The sequence below is a fragment of the Coregonus clupeaformis genome, chromosome 8 (genome assembly GCF_020615455.1).
Source record: "Coregonus clupeaformis isolate EN_2021a chromosome 8, ASM2061545v1, whole genome shotgun sequence".
NCBI classification, from domain to species: Eukaryota; Metazoa; Chordata; class Actinopteri; order Salmoniformes; family Salmonidae; genus Coregonus; species Coregonus clupeaformis.
The window spans coordinates 67,140,947-67,153,780 of NC_059199.1; the positions used below are offsets into that span (position 1 = coordinate 67,140,947).

At 44.1% G+C, this 12,834-nt stretch overlaps 1 protein-coding gene across 1 annotated transcript in view; it reads right to left on the minus strand.

The window, feature by feature from the left end:
- LOC121572423 (DENN domain-containing protein 4B-like) overlaps positions 1-12,628 on the minus strand; it is a 39,283-nt gene extending 26,655 nt beyond the window's left edge. The window contains 1 exon segment of the mRNA XM_045222193.1: positions 12,187-12,628. Coding sequence (XP_045078128.1) covers positions 12,187-12,239 — 53 coding nt within the window. The 5' untranslated portion in view covers positions 12,240-12,628.
- Positions 12,629-12,834: the final 206 nt, after the last annotated feature.

The following is a 12,834-nucleotide window of genomic DNA, read 5'->3' on the forward strand; positions in this document are numbered from 1 at the left end:
TGTTGAAAGGATTGCATTCTATCAATATATTTCCACAAGATTATAAACCTCTAATGCAAGCTACTGAGGAATGAGTCATTTCAATGAAAGTTTTCTAGGAAAGGAGAGAGATTTATTCTACCTTACGTAGGTTAAATCCCCATATGAGTCAAATATAGCAGTTAGTTATAGCTCACTGTGTATGTGTGTGTGAATTACAGAGTAGCCTTGCCTCCAACTGATTGAGAATAGCTATTTCTGAGCCAGTGCAGTGACAACAGTCAACCCCTGCCCCCACATCTCTCCAGGTGTGAGCTCCTGATAGATAAGGACACTCCAAACGGAAAAGGAGAGCTCTATTCAGGCTTAGCAGCTAGCAATCCTGCCCCCAACACTAGCACTGGCAGACTGGCACTCTCGCTCTTCCTATACAGCAGGTTGTCAAACTTCTGACATGTTTGAGAATGTGTGAAATGATGTGTGTGTAGAGGGGCTGCACGCATCATTTCACACGTCAATATTTCTTCATGGCTTTGTCAATAACACCCTCGAAAGGACAGATTTCTACTTTGTGTTATGTAATAGCTGGGGGAACATTTTGACAGCACAAAAGTGTGGCGATCTTTAAAAAAAACGTCCAGATAATTTCAAATACTCACCACAGCACTTACTAAATGTATTTGAAATACAGCAGAATGTACAGTGCTAACAGCTGTTATGAATACTTTGCAACTTAATGCAAATCATTCTTCCTCAAAACATGCTTGCCAGTTGATTTGCCTGTCAAAACAACATGGAAAGGAGACTTTTTGAAGTAAAACATTTAAAAAAATTAAAAAATGCTTAAGATAAAGTTGTTAGGGATGAATGCTGTCCAGTGGCCGTGCCTTTGTTCGTCAGAATGCTGCTGCCTGTAGCTGGCCTTCAACCCGAGCCACAGCTAGTGACAGAGGAGGTATTCAGGGTCGCTCTTCCCAGTGAGATGATGCTGGAAGTCAGCGACGGGGAGAGAGATGCCTGGTAGCTGGTACAGCCATGCCCACGCCAACTCAGGGGAATCGCTACAATACCACCCTAAAATGGAAGCCCGGCCAGCCCACAATGCCCCTTTTGTGGGCACAGGGCAAGCGCATGATGACGTTAAGAGGGGACATACATTCACACACGCGCACGCATAGCCTACACACACACACAGAACAGAGTGAGGCCCAGAGGGGAGTACTGTACCACAATGGTCATTTCACAAGCTCACCACAATAAATAGCATTATCCAAAGTGTTGACAACAGTGAATAAATAATCATTATCACACACTGTTTACCAAAGACCACAACTCTGACTTAACAGAAGCTGCCTTGAGCAAAATGTAGGCCTAGAAGAGTGATAGTGGAACAACACGATAGGGGAACCTTCCATTAATGTGAACTTAACTTGAAGGGCATGATGATTCAATATTGTAGGGTAGCGGGGGGACAAATCCTTTTCTGCCTGAGGAGGAATGTCCCATAAAATGCAGGGCATGTGTATGTACAGTCAGCATGTTGCTATAAAGGTGATCTTGACCCATTAGACCACGAAAGAGAAAGCATGACTTACAACAATGTTTTTGCAGGTTATCAGGAATCGACAAGCTATGCTCCTCCTTCTTGGAGTCAGTGCTACTTAACTAAAACTAGCACTTAAGGGTAGACAAAAATTGGTGTTAGCTCATCGGATGTATGAGTAAGTGACATCTCATGGGCCAGTGCCAGTCCAGTCCAGGGGTTGAGAAACACTTATCTACATCTCTTCAGATGACATGAGTCAGGACTCAGCAAAGGGGGGATTCATAAATAGCAGGCTGTTGATAGTAGACAAACTAAATTGAAGTGAACAATCCAACCAAAACAAGGCCTGGCTGGGACATTCTAACTGAGGCATGGTATACCTGAGGAATATGTATAAGGTTGATACAGATTAGGCCTAGGCCTACCTAATAAGCTTCATGTGGATACTGTGTTTAATTTTTAATTAATCACTTTGCATTCAGCAAGTCAATAGTAAATAGCTTGCACCACGTGTTGTTCTATATTTGACTCTGGGATTTTCAAAGTAGTTCTTAAACATTGTCTTGCTGATTTTGCAACACAGACTGGCAGAACTAAAGGATCAGGGAGCAAGAGTGTATTCGATGTGGATAACTTCCAGAGTTGATCCTTGATAATGCTTTGATCAATCTGAATGCCATCCACAATTAAATTCAGGAAACTTGATACAGGCAACCACAGTGGGAAAGGTTAGTCATTTCGCTTACTCAAAAAAAACACCACGACTAGGCCTACTTAGTCTCACTTAAAACAAAAAGTTTTCCTCTGCTAGACACTCTCCTCCCACTCACTTTCCTAGGCCATAACAAACTAAAAGGGGTCGAGAACAAACCCAACACAGAGAGCCTCTCAGGCTGCATGGTCCCCTGACCACTCCACAACTCAACATTGTCCGGTGTGTCTAAATTCACCCTGGTGTTACCTCAGGGCAAGGAAGAAACACCACTCTCAAGACCACAGAATATTCTAATAACAGTTCTGGTTGGTTCACCCAAAGTCAGAGAGCCAAACAGATTCAGGGGCCTCGGTGGCCCTAACACCAGGGTTCGTGCTAGCAGCGCTATTAATTCCACTCCAGCAGCGTCCATCGAGCCACGTGGCTGGCACTGTCTTTGACTGTCAGCACTCCTGAGAAACGGTTATTTCAAACGACGCTTCTATTTAAAGTCTGCTCAGCGAGTCGGTTCTGCCGCTCGCTAATAAATAGACCTGCTTCAGATGGCTTCAGCAGCACTCTTCTTCTCTCTCTGTTGCTGCTGAAGTATTAGAATTCAAATTCAAACGTCTCCAGGTATTGGTGTGATAACTGACTTGCACTTCAACAAACAATAACAGCAGCTTCCCAGGATTTCTGGAAAACTGTCTCTCGTGGGCCTCCTCTGAATTTAAAGGATTAGTCTATTGCCAAACTGGCAGACAACAACATGGGAAAGACGATAGACCTAACTGTCGAAATGAGAGAAGATAAAATAATGACAGACACTTGAAGGAGATTAAGATATCTAAAGTTATAAATATCCAAGACTCCCTACTGGGAGAGGCCGAGAGCATCATGAAAGGCACTTCAGTCAACGCTGGCTTAAGTTTACAATATGCTGCACCAACCAACTGTCTCATTATCTGGAATTTGGATACTATCCATGAAAAGAAAAAGTGTCCATCATTTCTTTAGACGCTAGAACCAAGATGTATCCATCCACATTTAGCAGTAGATAGGGCACTAGACAATGTTAGACATTTTGGTGTGGGCAATAGCCCATTATTGTGATCGTTCTACCAAGACCGAATGGCCATCTTTTCCTTGTTGTGGTGCACTGTGCTTTTACCTAACCCCTATGGTAATATGGCTACAGTGTTTATGCTAGTTTAGTGGATAGAGGACGAAGGGATAGACTGTGCCTTTAGCTGGCAGAGATGGAGTTCACATAGAGAAAGGAAGGAAGAGGCGGGAGGGATGAACTACAGGCTGTAGCAAGGGAACTGGATCTCTGTGTGTACGACAGGCGGGGATAGACGCAAAGTGTGTGTGTGTGTGTTTAGGTGACACACTGAAGGTTGCCAAGTCAGCTAGGGCTGACAGAAAGTATGAGCAACAGAGGAAGAGAGGATTAAAGGGACATATGACAGAGAAGAGGCAGAGAGCATGATAGACAGAAAGAGAAATGGAGAGGACAGAAAGGGAGCGCAGAGAGAGAGGTTTATTCTGAGCAGTCGCCAGCACAAGTGGGATGATCATACTATTGCAGTGGTCAAATATATTCCCTGACGTTGAGCGAGATGGACTATACATGTGGCTGGCTGGTGCAGTGTGTGCTTGTGTTTGAGGCTGTGTGCATATAACTGATATTCATGCATTCCCTACTAAAACTTTGCATAATTTCTCCTCCTCTTTGCATTGCATAATGCAGCATAGAGTAGGCCTACATATTACACACGGTATGAGGCATAAGTGCTGCTTCGTTTTGAGAACAGTAATTTACACTGCGTTAGCCATAGCTAGTGAAGAAAAGATACAGGACGCAGGGAGCACGTGAAAAGAGGAGACATCCATCGCAGATGGTGACAGAATCTTGACGTTGGCCGTTTGCCAATGGAGCTGACGGCTATAGGGCTGTTCTCAGAGCTACTCAGAGTGTATGTGAGTGCAGACAACCCAACAGTAGCAATACAGGGCTAAGGACAGGTGACTGCTGATGCAAACCTCGATTGACATAGACTGGCTGACTGTTACTAAGCCTGTTTCTTCAACAGCATCAGGTTTGCTTTTAGGAGTGACCCTGTCTGAGAGGAGAGGGGCTGACACGATACACAGGTTTAGGCTAACAGAGGGGTTGCATGACTTTCAACGGCCTCCCAACCTGACTTCGTTATGGACGGGGGGAAGGGGGTGGAGTGGGGAGAGGGGAATAACAAATGGGCTGTTAGCTTCCATCTGCATTACCAGTGATCACAGTGCACCTGGACTCCACTAGGAGATGTAGACCCAACCTGCATCATCTTACAAACCTATTCACGTCATATTCCTCCAACAATACACCCACTTCCTAATCTGATATTCACAAGTTGGATGATATGCCACTTCCTCCGATTTTTTTCTTTATATCTGGCAGCTGCCTAAGCACTTTCAACACACAAATGAAAGACCTCGTTCCTCTTCTCCGCTTATGATGACGAGGGAGTGCCATACACATCTGGTAAGGACTCTCTGGCCTTTCATCAGTATCTGTGTGACACTGGGTCATAAAGCAAAGGTCAGTGGTTAAATAAACTTTGAGGAATGAGGCCAAAGTTCCCTATTGAGATTAAATGGAATATGGCCGCTGGCCGGTATGATGACCAACTGAACATGTCTCAAGGCAAACCCTGGTTCCTCCTTCAAAACATTCCGTTTCCACTTCATTGTTATGACATTCAACATGAACCATTCTATTTTGCATTAACTTATAGGCTTTTATGTAAATGTGGTACTAGTGTGAAAGGTTAAGCAGAAACATACACAATCCCTCATGCACAAAGCATAGCCTACCTCTGCAATGAGATATGATGTGAAAGGAAACTAGGAGTCCTGGGAGATAGTGTATACACTAAAGGTGGAATGCTGAGGAGCTAGTCTGTAGGTAAGAGGTGAGGCACAGGCTGTTGGAGACTAGACATATCATTTCAGATAAACATTCTGTAAGGATGGCTCTAACGCTTCATGATTAGACTATACTTTGAGCATTCAGCTTCTATTCAGAAATTGAAAAATCATATTTCAAAGTAAATCCCAACCTTCAATTCTGGAATTGGAATTTCTTGACTGAATTGAAATGTAATTGACCCCCAACCCTAGTGGCCACAGAGTTATGAACACTGACAATGCATTGCTTTGAGGTTCCTTTCTTCAAGAAACTTTCCCCAGCTGTAGCAAACCCCTAACAAGAGGTGACAGGTCCCAAGTGTGATCACAATCTCAGGTATCATGCAGACAGACTACTGGAAAGCCGATAAGTTGGCCTAAATGAGGACTGAGAGTACCCTCCGGAAACTATGTCCCAAATTCTACTAAATGGGTTTTGCTAAAATCAATCAGTTTGTGCATGGTTAACCTAACTACACTAATGGAAAATGAGTGACTGGTAAGTGTTGAGGAAATGGAACAATTAACAATGTAAGCTTCCTTTGTCTATGCAGAGGAGTAGCTAAGTAGGCCAGCCAGCAGCGAATAGGAGTTGTAGTATTACTCATTTCATGTCAGGTAGCTGTCAGCTCAGTTCCTCTACTACTTAGACTAGCTTATCTCTATTTTAGAAATTAGTGTAAAGAGACCTATCGTATAAACCATCTGTCAAAACCTGTGCCCACAACATCTATAGATACATTTAGACTGATTGTGCTTCTCTGTGCGCACTCAGTACACCACAACAAAGTAAGTCCACACATCTACAGCTTATTTTCCCCTACATGAAAATGTAGGTGTGAAGTTGAAATTGAATGTATTAGATTTTGTCTGGAATTGAGTAATCTCTAAGGAATGAATAGGCAAGAATAGATAGTGAAGATTACTGACCGCATGATGATGTTTAGCTTAATTGACATGTTCTAATTGTTATTTTTCCAACAGGGGTTTGTAATACAGCAATGTTTAAACACCAGGAACAGATAGAGGCCATGCCATGAGACTGACACTATACACGGAGTATACAAAACATTCCATGACATTAACTGACGAGGTGAAAGCTATGATCCCTTGTTGATGTCACTTGTTAAATCCACTTCAAAATCAGTGTAAATGAAGGGGAGGAGACAGGTTAAAGAAGGATTTTTAAGCCTGAGACATGGAGTGTATGTGTGCCATTCAGAGGGTGAATGGGCAAGACAAAAGATTTAAGTGCCTTTGAACGGGGTATGGTAGTAGGTGCCAGGCGCACCGGTTTGAGTGTGTCAAGAACTGCAACGCTGCTGGGTTTTTCACGCTCAACAATTTCCTTTGTGTATCAAGAATGGTTATCCACCCAAAGGACATCCAGCCAACGAGATCCAAGATGGCGTAGCAGTGCGGTCGCGGTTTTATTCATTGTCCTTGTGTAAATATCCCGTTTCTTGTTTTTTTGTCTATTTTGTATATATTTCTCAATTTTTACTTTTCATTCTTTAACTAAATATACTTTCCTGCAACCCGCCTCACCCAACGTGGAAAGGATTCTATTATTTCTTTATAACTTTCATCAAGAACCTTAAGCTGAAACTAGTGTAGCTGCAACTGAATGGCTACTTGCTATTAGTCACCGTTAGCGTCTTCACCATTGTCCGTGGCCTACACTATCCACCAGCCAGCTCTAGCTCTAGCCTGGACAATTCGTCGGCCAGTCTGCACAGCGTGCTATCGACCCAGAGCTTATTGGACTTTCTGCCGGAATCACTGGACCCTAGCGCTCGGATCATCGCAACCAGCTAGCTAGCTGCAACCCGTTGTTGGCTAATTACCATTGCCCTATAGCAAGCACCAGTTAGCCTTGAGCTAGCCTCAGGCCCATCTCCCGGCTATCTACCTCTCTGTCAACCGGACGGGACCTCCTAGTGTTGACACTGAGCCCCGCCGATCCAACACGACTGGTTTGCCGGCGAAATCGTCTGATGTGGTTTCAACAGGCTTCCCGTTACGCGACCACGAAGATCCATCTGCCAGCCCCGGCCCGCTAGCACACGCAAACTACAACTGTGCTCCCTGCTAGCTGTGCTGAAGCACCAATTTGAACTGCTCTCGGACTCACATATTGCTGTTCACTGGACCTTATGATCACTCAGCTGCACAGCTGATGCCTGCTGGACTGTTCCTTTACACGGTACCCTGTCCTGTTTATTCTGTTTAGCCTTAGCCCAAACGTTATCGCTATTACCAGTTGTTGTCTTAGCTCTCTCTAATAACACCTGTGATTGCTTTATGCCTCTCTCCCATGTCAATTATGCCTTGCCTATTGCTGTTTGGGTTAGTTCTTATTATACAATTTCACTGTAGAACCCCTAGTCCCTCTCAAACTGCCTCAAATAGTTCCTTTGTTCCACCCCCCATACACGCCGAGACCGGCTCAATCGGTGCCTCCAGTGATGCTATCTCTTTCATTGTTACCCAATGCTTAGGGTTACCTGAACTGTACTCATATCCTTCCATATCCTTTTCTGTACATAATGCCCTGAATCTTTTCTACAACGCCCGGAGAACTGCCCCCTTTATTCTATGTACCCAACGCACTAGAAGACCAGTTCTTAAAGCCTTTAGTCGTATCCTTATTCTAGTCCTCCTCTGTTCCTCTGGTGATGTAGATGCTAACCCAGGCCCTGCAGCCCCCAGTATCACTCCTACTCCACAGGAGCTATCATTTGTTGACTTCTGTAACCGTAAAAGTCTTGGTTTTCTGCACGTAAATATCAGAAGTCTACTTCCTAAGTTTGAGTTATTCACTGCGTTAGCACACTCCGCCAACCCTGATGTTCTAGCAGTGTCTGAATCCTGGCTTAGGAAGGCCACCAAAAATTCTGAAATTTCCATCCCCAACTATAACATTTTCCGTCTAGATAGAACTGCCAAAGGGGGTGGAGTTGCAATCTACTGTAGAGATAGCCTGCAGAGCTCTATCATACTATCCAGGTCTGTGCCCAAACAGTTTGAGCTTCTACTTCTAAAAATCCACCTTTCCAGAAATAAATCTCTCACTGTTGCCGCTTGCTACAGACCCCCCTCAGCCCCCAGCTGTGCCCTGGACACCATATGTGAATTGTTGCCCCCCATCTATCCTCAGAGTTCGTACTGCTTGGTGACCTAAATTGGGATATGCTTAACACCCCGGCCATCCTACAATCTAAACTAGATGCCCTCAATCTCACACAAATTATCAACGAACCTACCAGGTACAACCCTAAATCCGTAAACATGGGTACCCTCATAGATATCATCCTGACTAACTTACCCTCTAAATACACCTCCGCTGTCTTCAACCAGGATCTCAGCAATCACTGCCTTATTGCCTGCGTCCGTAGCGGTCCGCGGTCAAACGACCACCCCTCATCACTGTCAAACGCTCCCAAAAACACTTCAGCGAGCAGGCCTTCCTAATTGACCTGGCCCAGGTATCCTAGATGGATATAGATCTCATTCCGTCAGTAGAGGATGCCTGGTTGTTCTTTAAAAGTAATTTCCTCTCAATCTTAAATAAACATGCCCCATTCAAAAATACAGAACTAAGAACAGATATAGCCCCTGGTTCTCCTCAGACTTGACTGCCCTTGACCAGCACAAAAACATCCTGTGGCGTACTGCATTAGCATCAAATAGCCCCCGCGATATGCAACTTTTCAGGGAAGTTAGGAACCAATATACACAAGCAGTTAGGAAAGCAAAGGCTAACTTTTTCAAACAGAAATGTGCATCCTGTAGCACTAACTCCAAAAAGTTTTGGGACACTGTAAAGTCCATGGAAAATAAGAGCACTTCCTCCCAGCTGCCCACTGCACTGAGGCTAGGAAACACTATCACCACCGATAAATCTACAATAATCGAGAATTTCAACAAGCATTTTGCTACGGCTGGCCATGCTTTCCACCTGGCTACCACTACCCCGGCCACCAGCTCTGCACCCTCCGCTGCAACTTGCTTCTCCTTCACACAAATCCAGACAGCTGATGTTCTGAAAGAGCTGCAAAATCTGGACCCCTACAAATCATCTGGGCTAGACAATCTGGACCCTTTCTTTCTAAAACTAGCCGCCGAAATTGTCGCAACCCCTATTACTAGCCTGTTCAACCTCTCTTTCGTAACGTCTGAGCTCCCCAGAGATTGGAAAGCTGCCGCGGTCATCCCCCTCTTCAAAGGGGATGACACTCTAGATCCAAACTGTTACAGACCCATATCCATCCTGCCCTGCCTTTCAAAAGTTTTTGAAAGCCAAGTTAACAAACAGATCACCGACCATTTCGAATCCCACCGTACCTTCTCCGCTATGCAATCCGGTTTCCGAGCTGGTCATGGGTGCACTTCAGCCACGCTCAAGGTCCTAAAGCGATATTATAACCGCGATCGATAATAGACAGTACTGTGCAGCCGTTTTCATTGACCTGGCCAAGGCTTTTGACTCTGTCAACCACCGCATTCTTATTGGCAGACTAAATAGCCTTGGTTTCTCAAATGACTGCCTCGCCTGGTTCACCAACTACTTCTCAGATAGAGTTCAATGTGTCAAATCGGAGGGCCTGTTGTCTGGACCTATGGCAGTCTCTATGGGGGTGCCACAGGGTTCAATTCTTGGGCCGACTCTTTTCTCTGTGTATATCAATGACGTCGCTCTTGCTGCTGGTGACTCTCAGATCCACCTCTACGCAGACGACACCATTTTGTATACATCTGGCCCTTCATTGGACACTGTGTTAACAAACCTCAAACGAGCTTCAATGCCATACAACACTCCTTCAGTAGCCTCCAACTGCTCTTAAACACTAGTAAAACTAAATGCATGCTCTTCAACCGAACGCTGCTTGTACCCGCCCACCCGACTAGAATCACTACTCTCGACGAGTCTGACCTAGAGTATGTGGACAACTACAAATATCTAGGTGTCTGGTTAGACTGTAAACTCTCCTTCCAGACTCACATTAAGAATCTCCAATCCAAAGTTAAATCTAGAATTGGTTTCCTATTTCGCAACAAAGCCTCCTTCACTCATGCTGCCAAACATGCCCTCGTAAAACTGACTATCCTACCGATCCTTGACTTCGGCGATGTCATTTACAAAATAGCCTCCAACACTCTACTCAGCAAATTGGATGTAGTCTATCACAGTGCCATCCGTTTTGTCTCCAAAGCCCCATATACTACCCACCACTGTGACCTGTACGCTCTTGTTGGCTGGTCCTCACTACATATTCGTCGCCAAACCCACTGGCTCCAGGCCATCTATAAATCACTGCTAGGCAAATCCCCGCCTTATCTTAGCTCATTGGTCACCATAGCAACACCCACCCGTAGTCTGCGCTCCAGCAGGTATATCTCACTGGTCATCCCCAAAGCCAACACCTCCTTTGGTTGCCATTCCTTCCAGTTCTCTGCTGCCAATGACTGGAACAAATTGCAAAAATCTCTGAAGCTGGAGACACTTATCTCCCTCACTAACTTTAAGCATCAGTTGTCAGAGCACCTTACCGATCACTGCACCTGTACACAGCCCATCTGAAATTAGCCCGCCCAACTACCTCATCCCTATATTGTTATTTATTTTGCTCATTTGTACCCCAGTATCTCTATTTGCACATCATCTCTTGCACATCTATCATTCCAGTGTTAATACTAATTGTAATTATTTTGCACTATAGCCTATTTATTGCCTTACCTCCATAACTTGCTACATTTGCACACACTGTATATATATTTATTTCTGTTGTATTTTTGACTTTGTTTTGTTTTACCCCATATGTAACTCTGTGTTGTTGTTTTTATCGCACTGCTTTGCTTTATCTTGGCCAGGTCGCAGTTGTAAATGAGAACTTGTTCTCAACTGGTTTACCTGGTTAAATAAAGGTGAAATAAAATAAAATAAATAAATAAAAATAAAAACTTGACCCAATGGAGTCAACATGGGCCAGCATCCCTGTGGAACGCTTGACACCATGTAGTGTCCATGCCCCGACGAATTGAGGCTGTCCTGAGGGCAAAAGGTGAGGGTTGCAACTCAATATTAGGAAGGTGTTCAGGCTAACTGTTGTAGAAGATAATACTGCATGAGCATTCCAAAAATCATGTTTAGCCTACAATTCTCCCTGCCCACAGATATTTCACCCTAAACATCGGTAAACATAACTATTTTTATCGGGTATTTTTTTTAAGAGGCACAAATATATCTGTCTTTGAGTATCTTGTCGACTCCGTCAATGATTGATGTCAATATTATTTGGTCAATGCCCACGAAACTGCGCTACGCCACTGGTATTCCCATATCGTTGTGGAATATGAAGCATTTGCAGGATGTAGGAATGCTGAATACTCAAGCAGAAACACGATTACAGTATGCATTTTCAAAGTACCATGAATGGACAACACAGTATATGAGATGGCCAATGTAGAAAAATGCGTTCCAAAGCAAAGCGTGATGCACGCGCAGTACAAAGTGAAATAGCCTTGATCAATGTCCGCGCTGGCAACATATTTTTACATTTTGGACTAGGGGCAGGGAGCACCAGGAGATGTAGTTTAACTACCAACCTTTAATTGCTTTAAAATCTGTTGTACCATATACATTTGGGTCAGTGCTTGGTACCGCTTATTGGATCACGGCACCGGCCAGCATGAGAAATAGCCTAACGTTACACACACCACCACACTACTGTTTTCTCGCTTCGCACATTATTAACCGGTTAGCGCAGCACTACGGCCACAGATACTTTGGTATAATGGCTAACAACTATTGTTGGTTTCGATAAAATTAAATAACCGAGGGGGTTTGAGTTGTCACCGCTGTCGCACCATAACTGAATTGTGTGCCATTAATCCAGAGCAGAGGCTAGCATTAGCTAGCTAACAGTTAGCTTACTAGCTAGCTAACAAACCAAATATTGTGGGGCAGCTAATACCACTAATTAACTAGCAATCTATTTACCTTGTAATCCTTGCTGGCAGTTCCGATAGCTCACGTTGGATATCATCCTGCATAGGTCATATTTAGACATTTAACGTCCATGTTTGCGGTCGTGTGCACCATAGAGTCGGTTTCTAATTCTGAGCCAGCAGATGTGTCGTATCAGTCCGCTTCTTGCTGGCAGGGAGGTTAGCTGCAAACAGCTCATTCGGTTGAGATGGGAAACCAAAACGCTGTCGTACTTCCAGTGTCACAGACCGAAAGCGCTCTCAGAACACAGATAATTGCGCCTTGGTTGAGCGCTACTATTTTACTAATACATACAAACGAGTTATTAGTTTGTGCAACTTCCTGCCGTCTATTGTTATGCATTTAAACGTGTTTGCTGTGGCAAGATCCATGACACAACTAGAGGAAAGGAAATTGCGAGAGTAAAAACAATTGGTGGACAACCCCGCGTGCATGCAGCTGTTGGGTTTTGTTTACAGCTGTCACTGTACTGGAGACCAGTGAATCTGTTATGACAACGCGGACGCGGATAATAATGCAATATAAAACCAGCCTTTGACAGTTTTTTTCCCAATGCTTTATTTTTTGTAAAAGAGTGTGAAGTACAGTCTTTAAAAAATATGTTCTTGTTAGGTTTAAGATGCACAGTGGTTTAGGAAC